The 19,190-nt window shown below is 35.7% G+C and overlaps 1 protein-coding gene across 2 annotated transcripts in view; it reads right to left on the reverse strand.

The window, feature by feature from the left end:
* ZNF277 (zinc finger protein 277) overlaps positions 1–19,190 on the reverse strand; it is a 156,142-nt gene that overhangs the window by 32,391 nt on the left and 104,561 nt on the right. For both annotated transcript variants that reach the window (XM_074268285.1, XM_074268286.1), the window contains exon 5: positions 1,396–1,487. In XM_074268285.1, the coding sequence (XP_074124386.1) occupies positions 1,396–1,487 (92 nt within the window). The remainder of the gene's footprint in view (positions 1–1,395; positions 1,488–19,190) is intronic.

A 19,190-nucleotide genomic window follows, 5' to 3' on the forward strand; every position in this document is an offset into this window, starting at 1 on the left:
TATTCTTTTAAGAGTTATATTTCTCTTTTGAATTTTTCTAGAGTTTCTTCCTATTGTTTTATTCTTTCTGGAGAGTCCACCTGATTTTCTCTCTTAAGAGGTTGTTTTTGTTCAGACTTGTCTGATTCTTTGTAACCCTATTTGGGGTTTTCTTGCAGAGATGCTAGAATAGTTTGCATTTCTTTTGCCATCTCATACAGATGGGGAAACTGAGGCAAACAAGATTAAGCAGCTTTCCCAAGGTCACATCTGAGACCGGCTTTACACTTAGGGAAATGACATTTCCTGATTCCAGACCTAGTGTTCTATCCACTGTACCACCCAGCTGCCCCTTTCAAGAGGTAATATTTGGCTAATTTTCCTTCATATTAAAATACCTATTTTTAGAGCTTGGTTTCTTTCTTTTAAGGTTTTATACATCCTCTCTTCCGTTGACTTATTTACTTTTGAGCTAGGTAATTATTCAGTTTCCCCAAAGATCTTCTGGTCTTTTAACCTTTCCCTTGTATTATCCTTCACTTCTGCATAAACCCCTTGAAACTTGTGCTGCTGGCTACTCTCAGGTTTTCTTGGGTTGGAGGATATACTGTTTAGCTGATTTAGAGTCTTTAGTCTGAGTAACCTTTGGGGGACAAAGGGAACGGAGGGCACTAGGCTCAGCTGAGTTTCCACTCGGCTTGTTTGTTTCCCTCTTGCCGGTGTTTTTGAGTTTAGGGTTCATTTCCCACTCAGCCTGGGTGTCATAATCTGTGATCCCTAAGCCTTTCCTTTGTGTGGTAAGCCAAAAATCAGTGTTTACTCTCTGAATCTTGCTGGCTGTGAAAATGAGGAGAAAGATGAGGAGCAGGGGTGCTGATGTTGAAGGGGAAGTCTAAATGTTAAAGTTCCTAGTGTTAATTCATGTTTTAAACCTATTTGGAGAAGGGAGGGATGGCTCTTTCTTCTTATTGTTTGGATTTGACAATTCTATATCCGGTATATAACTCCTTTATTTTTAGGTTTTGAGATTGGAGAAATTTTCAGGAAAGAGCTATTGCACTTCCTAGCTGGTATATCTCAGAAGATCATTGTTAAATGACAGTTTTAGAAACCAGATCATTAAATATTTGTTAGTCCTTAGAAATCTGTTTTGTTTTGTTTAAGAAAAGAAAGGGGGGGAAAAGGGAAAGGGAGAATATAGGCTAACAAAGGAAGTTATAATCAGGATTTATCTTGAATTCTAACAGATGCTGCTAGACGAGTTCTACGGAGGCAGACCATAAAGTTTAATGTTTTGGGCCAATACATATAACTCCTCCCTCTCCTAACTCCCCCCACCCCCGCAAAAAAAAAATCTGCAAATAAAAAAAATTAGCCCTTAAAGATGAAAAAAAAACAAAAAACAAAAACTCAAACCTGTTTCCTGTAAATTCTTCACTGCAAAACATACACACCCCATGGAAGCTTGTGTCATACCTTTCACGCTGTTGTTGTTCTAGGATTTCTTTCTGCAAAACAAAGGCAGATTTGATTGATAATAGTTTTGCATATTTATGATTAAGGGTTTCTGATTATTTTTAACCTGTTTTGTCATAAAATCAGGCAAGCACTATTTAAAAAAAAAAAAAGTGTGGATGGAAATTGGGGTGAGAGGGAGACTGAACATCTGATAATATCCCAAATCTCTACCTTCAGTAATATTCTCTTGACAAAATTCATTTCTTCAATCTCTAATTGTGACTGAACAGTTCCGTTTGAATGTCCCACGGTCACCATAAGCTCAGCATGTTCAAAACTGAACTAATCATCTTCTCTTCCAAGTCAGCTCAGCCATTTTCCTGACTTCCCAGTTGCTGTCACCACTAACAAATACTCCTATAATTATCCAGACTAAAAACCCTGAGAGTCATCTTTGATTCATCTTGTTGATGTCTCCTCAATATGTAGTCAGTCAATCATCAAGGCCTATTGATTTTATTTTTCTTTAAAATGTTTTTTAATCCCTCCCTCCTCCTGTATTCCAAATGCAAGCATCTATTCCAGGCCTTCATTGTATCACAGCAGGATCACTATAATATCCTCCTTAATGGAGGTTTTACCTGATTTTATGCATCCTATGTACTACTGCTTGATGACTTCATCTTACTTCCTCAAATGGCTCCTAGTTTTTTATTTTATTAAGTCTAGACTCATCTGCCCTCCCCCTTGATAGCAATCTTGTCCAACCTACTTCCCAAAACACACTCACACATTCAAACTCCTGTCATTGTTGGTCTCCACATTATGTCACAAAAAATATGATTCTCATTCTTCCATTTTTACCCTTGATTATTTGGTTCTTATCTGAATACCTTCCACTTGATACAAATGATGTCTACTTTTCAAAGCGAAGCTCAAATTTATATTTCTTCCATGTAGTTAGGTTTGTTGACTGTTCTAGTTCCCAGATCTCAATTCTCAATGTCCTCAGAACTTTTCTCCACATGATTTATATATATATATATATATATATATATATATATATATATATATATATATAAAATTGTATTAATCACTAATTGTATTGTCCATGGAATATCCTCCAAAGCTCTTGTATGTTGCTTAAGAGGATGAATCATGTCAATTCTCTGCAGCACCTGAAAAAGTACTGAGCTTGCGGTAGGCATTCTAAATATACCTGCCTGATTTATAAGATAAATATATTACTGAATTGTATACAATCTAGAATCTCACCAAACAACAGGTTTCCTGAGCCTTTCCTTCTTTCTTTAGACTCCCACCCCAGTCCCTAATCCCAACCTCTCTGCTGAGGATCTCATTTCATACTTCAACAAAAGAAAAAAAAGGTCATTCGTAAGAACCCTTTCTTCTCTCCTCACTTCACATCTCTGTGATAACCATCTCTCACTCTCTCCTCCTTTACTTCAGTTCTGATCATGAGATAGCCCTTTGGCCAAACCCTCCAAACATACTCTTCTCGATCCCATCCCTTTCTATCTTCCTATCAGATTGTTCCCGCCATCATCTCCACTCTCTCTCTCTAACTCTCATCTACAATTTCTCCCTTTCTATTGGCTTCTTTTCTGCTGCTTAAATATTCCCAAGTGTCCTTTATTTTTAAAACAACCATCTCTAGATTATACTATGCATGCCAGTAACTGCTCCTATATCTCTATTTCTTTTCTCTGATAAAATTTTTGAGGAGAAAAAAATTTACTTTAGGAAGCTTTCTCTACACTATCTCTCAAACCATCTGCAATATGGCTCTCAATATTATTATTTAATAAAACGTCTCTGTCTTTAAATTTACTAATGATGTCTCTACTCTCTGGTCTACACCAGACTTGAGGCAGCTCTCTGCAGGAAGGGAAGTCACTTCTCTGGAAGAGAGTTAATGGCAACTGTCTGGAGACAATGGCTCTCTACAGGAAGAAGAATCTGTCTGAGAGATTTGAGTTGACACAGCAGATCTCCTCCCAGAGAGCGATCGGCAGCTTCTAGAGACGACAGCACGTAACACTTGCCAAAACGAATAGCCCTTTCTTGATCCTCATCCTTTTTGAGCCATCTGGCATTTGACACTGCTCACCACCTTCTCTCTTAGTATACCCTCTCTGAGTTTTTGTGATTCTCCTCCAACCTGTCTGGCCATACATACCTCTGTTTCTTTTGCTGGATCATCATCCAGATCATTCCCACTAACTGTGGGCATCACTCAGGGCTCTTTCCTGAGGTTTCTTCTCTTTTCTTTTGATTCTCTCTCATGATCCCGTCCCCTCTTGCTGATGATACCCAGATTTTCATATCCAAGTCTGATATCCTCAGCCCAGGACCACAACACTAACTGCCTATTGGACAACACACTAGATATCCAAAGGCAACGTCATCTCAAAACATCCAAACTAGAACATTTTGAAAACCTTCTCTTCTTGTGAATTTCCTCATTTCTAATGAGGGTACCACCTCCCTCCCAGGTACCCATATTTGAAAACTTGCTATCATTCTCTGTCTCACTTATCCACATAGCTAATTACAACCAAATCTCAACATATTCACTTTCACAACATCTCTTATGTTTGTTCTCTTCTCTCTATTCAACAGCCAGGACCCTAGTTCACAACCTCATCATTTCTTGAAAGGATTTTTTTTTTAATGTAATTGGGGTTAAGTGATTTGCCCAGGATCATAAAACTAGTAACTGTCAAGTATTTGAGGCAGGATTTGAATTCAGGTCCTCCTGACCTCAGGGCTGTTCTCTATACACTGCACCACCTCTCTGTTTCCCTTGCAATAGCTTTCTATTGATTTTCCTTCTTCTTTCTACCCCAATCCATCCTTTATACAGCTGCTAAAGTGATTTTCCTAAAATGCATGTCTGACCAAGTTACCTTCACCTATCTTACGAATGCACTCCAGGGGCTTATTGTTACTTACACTGTCAAATATAAACATTTCTGTTTAAATCTTATTATAACTTCATCCCTCCTTATCTTTTTAGTGTATGAATAGTCTACTCTGATCCAATCATGTTGTGTCCTGAATATGACTCTCCATATCTGCCATGTTCTCTGTCCCAATGTCCTATTTTTGTATTGTTTCTTTAAATCTCAGGGTATATATATGTATATATATATATACATATATATACCCTGAGATTTAAAGAAACAATATATATATATGTTCCTTGAGGGGAGGGATTTGTTTTTAATTTTTTTTGTATTCTTGGGGCTTAGCATAGTGCAAGCCTGGTATATTATTAATAATCACTTTAGCAACAGAAGAGATAATGTTGATATTTAGTTCTACACTGAAAAAAATTAAAGCAACCAAGTTAACATTTTGTCCTTTTTTTTCTTCCAGGTACATTTTTTTGTTTCTATTTCTCTTGGTTCTATCCGTTCCCTTCTTTTATTACTGTATTGTTTTGCTTTTATATGTGAAAAATATTTTCTGTTGGAAAATTCTATGTACTTTATAACTTTATAGGTACTATGTGCCTTTAGAGGAAGGGCTGCATACAAAAAAAAAAAAAAATTCTGGCTCTTATTTCTCTGGATCATAACCTCATTCTCATAAGAGTCATTCAGTAATTATTTTATCTGACTTAGGTTGAAGAATGCTATAGGGAAGAAAACTAGTTCGCTCTATTAGAATCTAGCAGATATTGACCAAAAACAGGAAAATATAATGCATTTAAATAGTTTAGCTTACTTAGGCCTTCTCAATTTTCCTTTGTATTTATGCTAGGGTCATGGAATCAAATTAGTCACTTAAATTCCTTCTGGGTTAGTTAATTCAAGAATGACAAGAGAAGATTCAGAGTATTCCACTTATGTATTACCCTATCTAGTTAAGGGAAGGGAAAGAGGATTTTCTCACTTTTGACAAGTATACCTTTGACAGGTATGTGCATTGTTTGTACAGTCACACAAGCTTAAAGTCATTATTACTACATGGAATATCATTATGTCTGTTCCAAAATCTGTTAGGAAACAAATTTGTGCTTCTTTCATAAATACTTTTATTTTTATCTTAAAAACTAATGAGAATCCACTGACCTTTGTTTTATGTTCCTTCATACTAGTGCCCCTCTCCCTTTTTATTTCCCTTCTCTACTTTAATTTTAAAAAGTTTTATCAATACCTTTTGTTTTTATATCTTGTCTCTCCTTCCCCTTCCTTCAGCTTGGAACTGATCCCTTTTTTGTGACCAAGAAAAACAATTAAGCAAAAACCATTGATGGACTAACAATGTGTGAACTATGGTCACCTTGTGGTTCTCCACCTTTCTGTTAAAGAGAAAGGTTTGTTTTATTAACACTTCTCTGAGTAATAATTCCCAGAATTCTCTGTAATAACCAAGAATAGTTATAATTACTCAGAGTTCAGTATCTTCAGTTTCATTACTTTCATTCATATATTTGCAAGTCTCTCTCTCTCCCTCTCTCCCTCCCTCTCCCTCCTTCCCTCCCTCTCTCTCCTTCTCTTTCTCTCTTTCCCTCCTCCACCTTCCTATCCTCCTACTTTCTCTCTCCCCCCTCTCTCCAATATATGTATATAACATGCATATATATACACACCCACAAATACTCAACATACATACACACTCATACATATATAATATCTATAAATGTGACCACTATGAAAAATTCAGAGAAATAAGTTGTGTATGAATTGGTGCAGAGTGAAGCAAACACTAATTCTTTTTCTCCAAATTCTTCCTATTTGTCATTTCATACTGTGCAATATCATCCATTATATTCATAGACTACAACCATTTCAGCCTTCCTCACTCACTTCCTTCCCTGTTCTCAGACTAGTAAACTCCTTGAAAGGCAATTTAACTACCAACATTCACTTATCCCCAAAACATATTACCTTCAAGCCTTAGACAAATTGGGCAGCAAAGATAAGTTTCTCTATATTTCAGTGCTGTTATACTTACTTTTATGATTTATTAATAGCAATGCAGTCTTTTGGGTAAATGAAAAACTTCTTGTAAAAGGAAGAGCTCATTTTAACCGTAAATATGAGGGCATAGGCAGGAACCATACAATTACCAGTCGGCATAGGTCAAGATGCCCTGAATTGTGAAAGGTTGGGACTAAAACAACCAAAAACTAGATGGATTTTGAGTGATCTGCCTACATATACTTTGCATCTGTATAGAAACACTGAGTTCCAAAATAATAACCACAGAGCAAGACAGCTTTAATGCAATCAGAGAAGGCTAGTCTTAATTTCTGAGGGAGGATTCTGGGGGTGTGGAGGGAAAAAGCATAAGGGTAATGAGATTGCAGGCTCATTGGATGAATTACTTTCAGTAGTTGTTTTAAATGTTAAAAATGTTAAAACAACCAGCACAGACCTGCTAGAAAAAGCTGGAAAAATAAAAGCTGCATTTGTCATAGTTGGGAAAAATGATTATTAATCACCAATCATGGGGGAGATCCAGGCTTTTCCCTGTCCTCTATTCCTATTTGAAGTTTGCAAGATATTATTTCTGACCTCTGCCAAAATTAACCCCTCCCAGACCATCTATCTATCTATAAATATATAGCTATGTATTTATAGATATCCTGTTTCTGTGTTCCAGTCAAACTAGTCTGAGTGGAGATAGATCCATTGTCTTGATTGCCCAAGGCTGGGGGGTAATCTGGGTGTAGAGATAGTCTCATAATCCACAGTGACATCCATCTCTCAGTCCCTTATTGGAGTGAATCCACTTCTCATTGTAATATTCATTCACTCATAAATGATTAGTCGGAGTTAATTGCCACTCTTAGGGACACCCACCTTTCCAAGGGCATAAAACTATGAGCCATGAGATAGAGATGGCCAAATGACTATTTCTTTTATTAATAAAATGCTAGCATTATTAATAAAATTATTAATTATCCAGAAATTATATTTCTCAAACTTTTAGAATATCACAGTCATGGATAATTTCATTTTTAAGGACAACATAAGTCAGAAAATTATAGGGATAACATTGCTGGAAGGTGTTCCAGGAGAAAGGAAAAATTCAGCAAACAGTAAATACAGTTATTCTTTTCTCATCATGGTTTTGATATCACAGGTTGGCATGAGAAACTGAATGGGAATATTTTGGGAGTTTTGTGGAAGCCACAGAAAACATACAAAGGTTAGTAGATGATAGAAAAGAAATTTAGGAATTTAAAAATGAATAAAACATATGTATAATATATTATATCAACAAAAATGACTCAGATTTCTTCTTTGGTATGAAGGGAGGGCCAAAATTTTTTCACGTATTTTCTAGATGGTGGGGGCACTTGTGTTCCCTAATGCCTGGGATGTGGAAGGAGTAACTGTACTATAAAGATCATTCTTAAGGCTTCAGGGACTGGAATAAAAAATGGATTTGTGATTTCATTGATCTATGGAGCTTCATAAGAGTGTTGAGAAATGACACACCCTAACAACATTTGGGGGTCCCCCAGATCAGTGCACAGGTTCTGTGAAAAAATTCACAGTCCCAGTCTCCAAGTTAAGTTGGCAAAAAAAAAAAAAAAAAAAAAAAAAAAAAAAAAAAAAAAGGGTTTATTTGACTCTGAGAATTCAGAGGGCTAGATTCCTCATTGGAAATAACAAATAACTGAAAGACAGAGAACAACTTTAATCCAATCTTCTATAGCCAAAAAGGCTAAAGAGTACAAGTTGATTCTATGACCCGAGGCTAAGGAGTAATCTCCAGATGAATTAAGGGTGGTGGGCTAGGGAGTAATTTCTAGGTGAATTAAGGGTGGAGGGTGGTGGGCTAAAGAGTAATCTCCAGATGAATTAAAGATGGTCTCCGAAATTTGATTATTGTAGGAGTTTCCTGAGGCTAGAAGCTATCTGGCTAAGGAGTGGTCAGAAACAGGAGGGTTTTCTGAGACAGACTTCAAGCCAGAAGATTTAGGGTTTCCTGACCCAGGCCCCCCTAAAAATCAGGGGACCAAAGAATCCTATTACATCAAGAGGAAACTTCTATCAATGCAGATCCAACTTAGCCTCTTGGGGGTTGCAGATTTATTCAGGATCACACAGCCAGTAATTTTCAAGTATTTTGCCTTAAAGACATGTCTTCTTTCAAGTCAATGCTACCCTGTAATTCTGTTGTAGCATTGCAGAGAAAAAGAAGTGACAATTTCTGCCAAAAAGAAAATTCTATTTTATCTTTTCTGGAGCATGAGACGGCCTAGAATTCTTAGGAAAAGTTATCTTTGGGGTTCAGTTTGCTCCGGCTTGGGATGAACTTAAACAATTTTCCTTTGGTTGTGAGTACCCTCTTTATTAAAAGATCACCTCTCTACAGCTTTAGAAATAGCGGATGGTAAAGTAGAGAGAGCTTTTGACCCAGAATCTTGAAGATCTGAGTTCAAATGCGACTTCAGATACTAACTATATAGCCTTGGGAAATGGGACCCCTATTTGCCTCAGTTTCCCCAATCTAAAGCTTTATATAACATAAATAGGAAATAATTAACAGAGGAAAGGTATTAGAATTGAGAGGGTTTGGGCAAGGCTTTTTATAGAAGATAGGAAGCTAGAAGGCCAGAATGAGGACTTTCCAAGCATGGAAGGGGGATAGCCAGAGAAAAGTGCCAGAACCCACGAGATGGAGGGTCTGGTTCATGGAAGTCAGGAGGACGGACACTGCTAGTAGATTGAACAAAATGTATTGGGGATTAAAGTATAAGAAGACTGGAAAGATATGAAAAAGTTTAAGTGTGAATGCCAGGCAGAGGATTTTGTATTTGATCCTAGAGGCAAAAAGGAGTCACAGGAGTTTATTGACACCATTAGGTCTGTACTTTAGGAAAACCAACATAGTGAGTAGTGAGAAATGGATGGGAATTTTTTTAGTTTCCACAGTTATAAAAATTAAATTGGAGAAATGAAACTTAAATTAGAAAATGGAAACTCCCAGGGACATTGAAGGGTAGTGGGTGACTTTGGGGAAGTGAGAGGATGTAGATTATCTCCCCCCAAAAATGTAAGAATATAAGCTCCTTAGGGACAGGACGGGGCTGTGTAACCAGGGGTGGTAGCCTTTGATTTGAAAAAAAAAAAAATCCTTTGTTCTTTGCCCCTAGCTTTCCATCTCTATTTTGCCCTTCTAGAAAGGAAGTCCTAGAATGGATTGAGTGGGAAACACCCTGCCCAGTTAAGCATTTGATAGCCTCAGGCTTTCTTATTTCATTTTTAGAAGCTGCACTTTAGAAACCAGGGCAGTGGGGAAAGGAGCCAGGGAGATGGGGAGGGGAGCTCCTATTAGGGAATTAAAAAATGGGACCTTCACTCCTTGCCTGGGTATGTGTCTCCAAGACCACACTTTGTGTGTCAGAGATGTGCACCCTGTCTCATGAGAAAAAAATAAACCTTTTCCTGCACTCATACGAACTTCTGATTGTTTTAGTGATCACTACCGTCCCACACAGATTAAACAGAACGGAGTGCAGTGGACAAAGTCCTGAAGCTGGCAGGCCCATCAGCAGGATGCTGTAACAGTAATGAGAAGCAGAAGGAAACAAAGCCTCCCTGTTGGTGGGCTGAAGGCTGGTCTATCATCCTATCAGGAAGAAAGACTTAGTTTGGACCTCAAAGCAGAGGCTGAGGCTTTTCTGCAGAGGCCTGTTGTTACCGGAGGCCTTTTCCTGCTTGTTGGTATAGATATAAATATAAGTAGATATCCAAGTTGCAGTGAGGCTCAAGAGAACAAACTTAAATTTTCATTGTGAGCGTTTACACCTTGGAAGGCTTCATTTATGGTGCTGTTGATTGTTTAGGCTTAAGAAAATGATACAGAAAATATTAGTACTACAGATTACATTTGAAAGAGTGTTTTCAGGGATAATTATTAACCATTTACCAGAGCATCAAGACAGACAGACATTTATTATACCAATACATTTATAGATATGAAGGAATGGATATCAGAACTTTATCTCAAAAATGTTTCTCTCAATCTCTCTCTGTCTTTGTCTGTCTGTGTTGTCCGTCTCTCTCTCTCTTTCTTTCCATCTCTGTCTTTGCCTCTCCCTCAAAGTCTTGTCCTGTATCATGTATTAATATGTTGGATCTTGCTGTGAAACTGCCTAATAGCTTGGGCACAGGGCACACCAAAAGGATTGGTGAGAATGAGTTTATGTTGCAAGACAGGTGAAAGCCATATCCGAATAGCATTTTCTTAGATAGTCCCATATTTCCAAAGTATGTCAGTATTAAAAGTCATGGGATCTTATCCTATTTGAACTAATTGTTTTATCTGCCCTTTCACTGATTTTGCAGACTCCAGAGCCCTCCTAGTTGGGAGTAGTTCTCTTCCCTTCTCTTAAGATCACATTATTTCTGTAAAGTTCCTTCTTCTATTGATTATGGATCTGCTTTTACTGCTACCAGTTTTGAGTCCACCTGCTCCACCCCACCACTTCCAACCCAATACACCTACAGATCAGATATCTCTGCTATCTAGCTTTTATTAGGACACAGCTGAAGGTTGCTACAGGAAACTACATAACTGAGTATCATATGAAAAATTAAGTCAAATATGATATATGTCTGAGAAGGGAAGATATAACGAAACTTTTTTTCTTTGCAGTAAAATACAGGGACTTCATGGAAGCGATTTTCATTGGAACCAGAAGTTTTGTGATATAATTTTTAATGCCTGGGGTTGTCAGATGCTCAATCAACAGATAACTGAACATTATTTTACACAAGCATTTTTTCCCTAGGAATATTTGGTGCATGCTCGGCAGTGATAAAAAACAAAAACTTGACCATAAATAGAGATTTGGGGAAGAATTAACTGTATGTCAAATATGTTAGCATGTGATAGTTAAATCTAAATGTGAAAGAAATCTAGGAAAGAGATTTAGAAGGACATAAGCATAGATGCTGCTATTGATAACTCTAATTTGGTGAACTCATTAGTGCTTACAGGTTTGATGATCATTTCTATGCAAATGACTCCCAGAGCTTTATGACCTGACTTAGTTTTTCCAGTCTCCTAGTCTTGTATCACCAGTAAGCTATTAGATATTTCAAAATAGATGTCCTATCAGCATCTTAAAACAGGACGCATTATCATTGTAACTAATTCTGCCTTTCTTCTGAAATTCCTTATTTCTGGCAAGGGTACTATTACCCTTTCAGTTCTGAAGGCTTATAACTGCCATCACGTTTGATTCCTCGGTTTCACTACCATATATTCAATCAGTTGCCAAATCTTGCCATTTTGATCTTTACTACATCTCTTTTGTCTATCTCCTCTCCACTCACATGGCCTAAATCAGATCAGTATCACTTCAAGGCTAAATTATTGAAATGACCTCCAGGTCTTGTCTTCCTTTGTTCCACTGTCCACATAGTTATCAAAGCAACTTATTAATTTCTAGTCAAACTTTAATTGCTCTCTATTAATTCTAAAGCAAAGTACAACTTCCTATGTTTGACATTTAAAGCCTTTACAATGTGGACCCAACCTAGCTTTTTAGTATTATTACATTATTTCTCTTCATGTTCTCTTAAGTCTAACTGAACTTTAAAATAAAACAAAACACCAAAAAACTGTTGTTCACACACAATTTGCTACTTTCCATCTCTCTGTCTTTATGGCCTATGCTCTTCATCTTTACCTTTGTGAATCCCAAGTTTCCTTCAAGGTTCAGTTCACATGCCATCTTCTACATGAAGTCTTTTCTGATTTTCCTAGTTGCTAGAGACTCCCTCTCTGAAATTTCTCTCTCTCTCTCTCTCTCTCTCTCTCTCTCTCTCTCTCTCTCTCTCTCTCTCTCTCTCTCTCTCTCTCTCTCACACACACACACTCACACACACACACACACACACACACACACACACGGTTTCCTTTTTTAGAATAAACTGCTGGAGAATAGGAATTATTTCACTTTTGTCTTAGTATCTAAGCATTAAATACTTAAAACACTATAACCAATCCTTAGTACATTGCCCAGAATAAAAGGGTGTAATAAAGGGTTGTTAGTTGATTGATGAAAAGTATTTCTACTTACTATTAGAAAAGTTTGCCCAACTCTATTCCAAAAAAACAAAAATAAAATAAAATAAAATAAATGATGAATACTTACAAAAATATAGAATGTTCAGGTGAACAGAACAAGAAATAGAGAATCTAAATAACCCAACATCATGGGAAAAAAATTTGAAAGGGCCATAAATGAACTTCCAAAATTCAGAGACAATTAGGAATATAAGGATTTCCTAATAAATTCTGTTAAAAATTCATCTGGACAAGAATATTCAGGGAAATAATGGGGGAAAAAAAGTTAAAAGAATGTTGAATTAGCAGTACAAGATCTCCAATTATACTACAAAATACTAATTCTCCCAATGTTTTTATATTGGTTAAAACATGAAGAGGTCAACCAATTGATTAAGTATACAATATACAGAAATAAACAAGCTGAAAAATGCTGAGAGCATGGTTTGAGAAAGCTGGGAAGACTTGTATGAACTCTTAAAGAGTAAATTGAACAGAATCAGGAGAACAATTTATATAAAACAACCACACTGGAAGGAAATGCAACTTTTGAAGTATTAAAAATTCTAATTAATGCAATTAGCAACTATGCTTCCAGAGGACCAAAAATAAAGCACCTTCTTGAAACTACCTACCCACCTGAAAGAAAGGCTATGGGCTCAAGCTTCAGATTGGGAAAAACATCATGAATTCCCAAGAGGTTTGAGAACTACTGGAGCTACTGTTTTAGACTATAAACTCTACAAGGTCAAGTTCTTACCTGGAACAACTTTCTACACCACACATATTCCTTGTTTTAAGGAGATACTCAGTAAATACTTCTAGAATGGATGAAGGAACATTGTTTACCTAAAATATCCAACATACCTAGGGAAGGCAAATGTGAATTCATCTATGGATGAATTCTCTTAACTGCAAAGACTTAGTTATGGTTGTTCTCATGATGATTTCCCCCGTCACCATTCTACATATCAATATTGTAGGCATGATTGTACCTGGGTTTCTATTTTACACATATCAATTGTTAGTTGCCTAATTTTAACATTAAAAGGATATTTGCTAGAATAAGAAACTTGCCTATTAAGAACATTATAAAATAAAAAAAAATTCTTAATAAAAAAAGAACATTATACATTCTAAGACAGAAAAGCTATTATGTTATAAAAAAAATAATTCAGGAAGTTTTACGAATTGAGCAAGTTTTCATTCTAGCGAGAACATAAAGTCATCATTGCCAGCCTGAATACTCTACCGTTATGGTTTGAAAGATCTCGGGTTTGTGTTTGAGATATTGTATGTTGATTGTGCAGTTAGATGAGTAAATTCAGTGGGCATATTTGTTACCATGGAAACAAATTCTGAGAAAAGAACTCAAGATGCAAATTTAAGACAAATCAAGTAATATGCTTGCAGTTCTTTCTAAATGGTATGTGAGTCAAAGTTTTTGTACAGAACTTTGGAGGAAATTTCAGGTGTGGCAACACTACATTGAGTTTTACTTTTTTTTTTTTTTTTTTTTTTTTTTTTTTTTTTTTTTTTTTAAATAATCCTTTTAAGACCTTAATTAACCTGACAAAGAAGTGGTTTTCTTTTTAGTTTCCATAAAAGAAGATAATTTTGTATGATGTTTGCTTCTTTCAGGAAAGAATAATAACATATAGACATTTCCTCCTTTCCCTAAGTGCACTGGACTGAAGTGTCTAAAGGTATCATATTTTACATTGGAGTCATTGAGTATATATATACTTAAGAATTCTGGTCAACTCAATGATCAGCCATGATTCTAGAGGATCAAGGATGGAGAATGCTATTTATCTCCTAACAGAGAGGTGATGGACCAAATATAGAAAATAAGAGTCATATTTTTGGATATGGTCAATATGGGACTTTTTAAAAAATGTATTTTTGTTTGTTTTTGCAACTAGGTCTTATCTTTCCGAGGCTACTTACAAACTTGACACTCCCTACACACACACACACACAGACTCTCTCTCTCTCTCTCTCTCTCTCTCTCTCTCTCTCTCTCTCTCTCTCTCTCTCTCTCTCACTTTCCCTCCACCCCAAGAATCACCACAGAAACTGTGACCTACTCTTTTACTTTTTTGGGTCAGAAAGGCAGCCTAATGACTCACTGTTCCTGGAACTCATCATGCTGGTGCTGTTAGTTCAGACATGAAATTAGTTTATTTCATCTTAAAACTCCTGAATTCAAGAGACTCAATCTTCCCACTACAGATGTATAGTTACCATGCTGGGTAACTATGCATATTTATTTTGATTTTCTTTTTTTGGAGAAAGAGTGGGGATAAGAGAGAGAAAAAATAATTGTAAATTGAAAATTAAAAAAATTTACAGTTAAATAAAGTCTGATCATTACATCATGAAAGGTAAATGGTTTAGAATTGAAGACCCCAACAGTTATTCTTTTTTTCCACTAAATTACATCAAATTACATTTTAATTACAATTTAATTTATATTTAAAAAATGTTCATATTTCTTCTTTATTCAATTCAATTCATAAAAAGAGAAAGAGAGGTTTTTCTAAAGCCAAATTGAAATATTCCCACTGCTTACAAATTTATGTTGTCTTTATTGTGGTTAGTTGTTTTAATAAAATGGATTCAATAGTCCCAGTAACAAAGGAATTTCCTTACATTGAGCAATAATACTTCATTCATAAACTTGGTGAGTTCTACTGATTTGTAAAGATACTTTGATTCCCATAATTCACTCTTGTAGACAAATTCTGGACCTAGACTTGTCATGGGTAGAAAAGAATAATTTTTAAAACTCTTTAATAATTTTTCTGAAGTGTATAAATGGCTAAAAGAAGAACTTGCCAAACTAATTACTTCTTTTTACCTTATCAAGGTTGAAACTTGGATCTTAGAGCCAAGCCCAAAGTGGACATTTTACAGATCTTCTTAGAACACGATACAAAAGCTTTATGGTCATTGATTCTGAGGTGTTTGGGTTTAAAAATAATACTTGTTCCAGGTAATTTACCAGACAGAAGACATGTTACTGAATGGAAAAAGCCTTTCAGAACTTGGACAGGAAACACTTAAAAAGGTGCCTGTGAGGTCTAAGGATTCTGGACAAACAGACTGGAACATCTTGACTTCAAATTTATAGAAGCACAATCTCTAGAGATGGAGACTGACAGATTTAGAAGAATATGTGTTTAGAAAGCATCCCTTTTTTTTCAGATTAAATTCTGTTCCTTCAAACAGGAAAGTCTTCTATATCTTGTTTTTATTTATTTATTTATTTATTTAGGTGAGCTTACCTAGCCTCTCTATGAAGGACTAAAGGGCTAAAAGGGCTTGTGACTGGCAGATTGTAGGGTGTTATCACTGATGGAAACAGTGTTGAACTAGTTGGTCTGAAAGGTCCTAAATTTATGATCTAATGAATCTAAGTCATTCCATTTATCCTTCTTTCCCACTTCTGATCTTAAATCTCTTTTTGATCACAATTATACTTTCAAAACATATACTGACAGCACCTTGGCCACAGAGTGATAACTTCAGGTCGATTTTGAGGAGAAAATGCACCACTTGTAAGTCATAGAACAGTTACCTGCCATATAGTTGTCCTTTGCTTAAAAAGCTTTGTTAGTTCCCTATTGCCCCTAGGATAATGTATTCTTGTGTTTAGCATTTAAAGCTCTTCAGAACCTGATCCCAATCTATCCTGCTAGACTAAGTTTACACTATTTTCATGCATTCCACATTCTAGACAAATTAGAATTAATTAGAACATAGGAAGTAATTGTTCTCCATATGAGAGATTTCATCTCCTGTTTCAAACCTTTGCACAGACTATCCCAAAGCTTGGGATGCTCTTTTTCTTCCTTTCCTAGGTAAGTACCTTTAAAAAAAAATTATGAAATCAAACAAGGATTTTTGTAACATAATATAATAAAAAGATATTGCACATGAAACTACAAATCTGTTATGTACAACTTGCTATTCCTTTTTAATATATAATGAAGTTATCATGAAAATTTTTTTTCTTCCCACCCATCCTAGAGATGGCTACCATTTGACACTAATAGGCAGGGTTCTCAAACTATGGCCTGCGGGCCAGATTCGACCCACGGGTTATGGCAAATGGGCTGAGGGGTGGAGACAGAGGGTGAGGTTTTGTTTTTACTACAGTCCAGCCCCCCCACAGTCTGAGGGACAGTGAACTGGCCCCCTATTTTAAAAGTTTGAGGACCACTGCTAATAGGTATATATGTTTATGTAAATTTTTCTGTACACTTTTATTTATCAGTTTTTTCTTTAGATGCAGATAGCATTTTTTTTTTCATATATCCTTTATAGTTAATTTGGCTATCTGTAATAGTCAAAATGATTTATTTGCTCAAACTCATTAAAACAATATTGCTAAGACTATATATAATGTTCTCTTCATTCTATCCATTTTGCTTTTCATTATTTCATGCAAATCTTTCCATGTTTTTCTAAGATCATCAAGCTCATCATTTTTTACAGCATATCCAAACATTTCCTCAGTTGATGGGCATCTGTACAATTTCCAGTTCTTTGCCACCTCAAAGAGAGCTGCTATAAATATTTTAGAATATATGCATTCCTTTAAGGAATAAATCAGGAATCACCTTTTACACACTGCCTTTATTATTCTTTTCTCCCCCAATAATCAATGCTCTCCCTTATTTCTGGCAGTGCTTTGTATTTATAACATGTATATCTTATACTAAAGGATAGGAGTTATTTTTGTTTATATCTTTGTATACTTAGTGCCTTACAAATGGTAGGTACATAATAAAAATCCAGGTTTCACTGAATCATACAGTTGGAGAGTTGGAACTGACCTTTATAGCTATCTAGTCCAACTCATACACAAAAGGAATTGCCACTATCATAGACCTGACAAGTGTTCATCCAGGCTCTACTTAAGATTTCTAAGCACCTCCTTAGGCAGTCACTTCTGTATAGTTCCAATTGTTAGGAAGTTTTTCCTGATATTAAACTTAAATTTGTCTTTTTTTGACTTCCACTGGAACAAAAAAAGTATGATAACTTTTCCATATCCCTTTTAAAGCCTGAAGTCAGCCATTGTATCCACATTGCTCCCTCACCCCACTTTTCTTCTCTGGACCTAAATCCTTCAGACAATCCTCATATAATGTGGATCCAAAGCTTTTTACGATCCTTGCTGCTCTTCTGCAAATTCTCTCCCTCATTAAGTCATTCTTAAACAGGAACATCAAGGATTGAATCCATTACAGCAGATTAGGTCTGACAAATGCAGAGCATGATGGGATTATCACCTTCCTATTACTAGAAGATGAGTCTCTTAATGCAGCCCTCAATTCTTCTCCATTCCATTTCTTCCCTGAAATGGAGGAATAAGAGAAATCCACATTTCTAAAATTTAAAAATTCCTATTTCAAGGCCTTATTAAACTATGCTGAAATAGCTAGGTTTTTTTGAAGGTTCTTACGGTCTTGCTGATCTAGAAAACTTTCAATGGGTTTGAGTACAGACCACGTGTCCATCCATCAGCCTGGCCACAAAATGATAAATTATTCTATCACAGCAACTTCTGAAAACTATCTACTGCGATGGAGAGGGCCGTTTCAGTGTATGGTGTAACATATGCAATAACACAAAATTATGGCTGCTTGAAGTATATATGAGTGTGGGGAATATGTGTACATACACATGCATATATATATATATATATATATATATATATACACACACAAATATGTATAAAAGCAGGTCTCTCTGTGTGTGTGTGTGTGTATGTATGCAAACTTCTTAACAGAGCTCTCCAAAAGTGAGATGGACTGCTTCAGGAGGTAATGAGTTCTCTTTTTATAAGTCTTCAAGCTGAGACTAGACGACCAACTGTCTGTGTCTGTATAGGATTTAAATCATTTATATATGTTTAAATAGAAATGTTTTAAATAAATGCTTTAAATTTTTATTCATATCTTTTATTTTTAGACCACCTTAATTTCAAATATTTTTAGCTTCTTGCCTTTTCCTAGCAAGCCATCCCTTACAACAATAGTAAAAGAGAAAGAAAAAAAGTAATTCAGCAAAACTAACTTGTCAACTAAATCTGACACTTCTGTGTCAGACTGTCATAATGTTACATTCTCATAGTTTTCTGTCTCTGTATAGAAGAGGGGAGGTACATTTTCTTATCTGAGCCCACATTTAGTCATTATAATGGGATAGTTATGAAGTATTTATATAGTATATATATATATATGTATATAGTATTTATAGTTGGGATAGTATTTAAAAAATAATATTTTGACTAGACTGGGCTGGGCCCACTACTTTTATGCTAATTCTGTATTATTGGTAGGAGATAAGATAGAGTATAAGTCATTTGGACAATTAAAATAATATATGCAAGGTTAATATACCAAATGATTTCACCCACAGCAAATGTTAAAAAATGTTTAAAAAAAATTTAGAATAAAATAATATTGTTTTTTAAAAAATACATTAAAAACACACACACACACACACACACACACACACACACACACACACACACACACGAGAACGTCCCAGTCATAAATCCATGAGTTCTGTAACTTTACTAAATTAAAAAATCCCAAGCTAACAACATATACAAGCTTGAGAGACTAGTTTTTTTTGTTTTTGTTTTTTTTTTTTTTAATGGAATTACA

The sequence above is a fragment of the Sminthopsis crassicaudata genome, chromosome 5, assembly GCF_048593235.1.
Source record: "Sminthopsis crassicaudata isolate SCR6 chromosome 5, ASM4859323v1, whole genome shotgun sequence".
In the NCBI taxonomy this organism is placed as follows: Eukaryota; Metazoa; Chordata; class Mammalia; order Dasyuromorphia; family Dasyuridae; genus Sminthopsis; species Sminthopsis crassicaudata.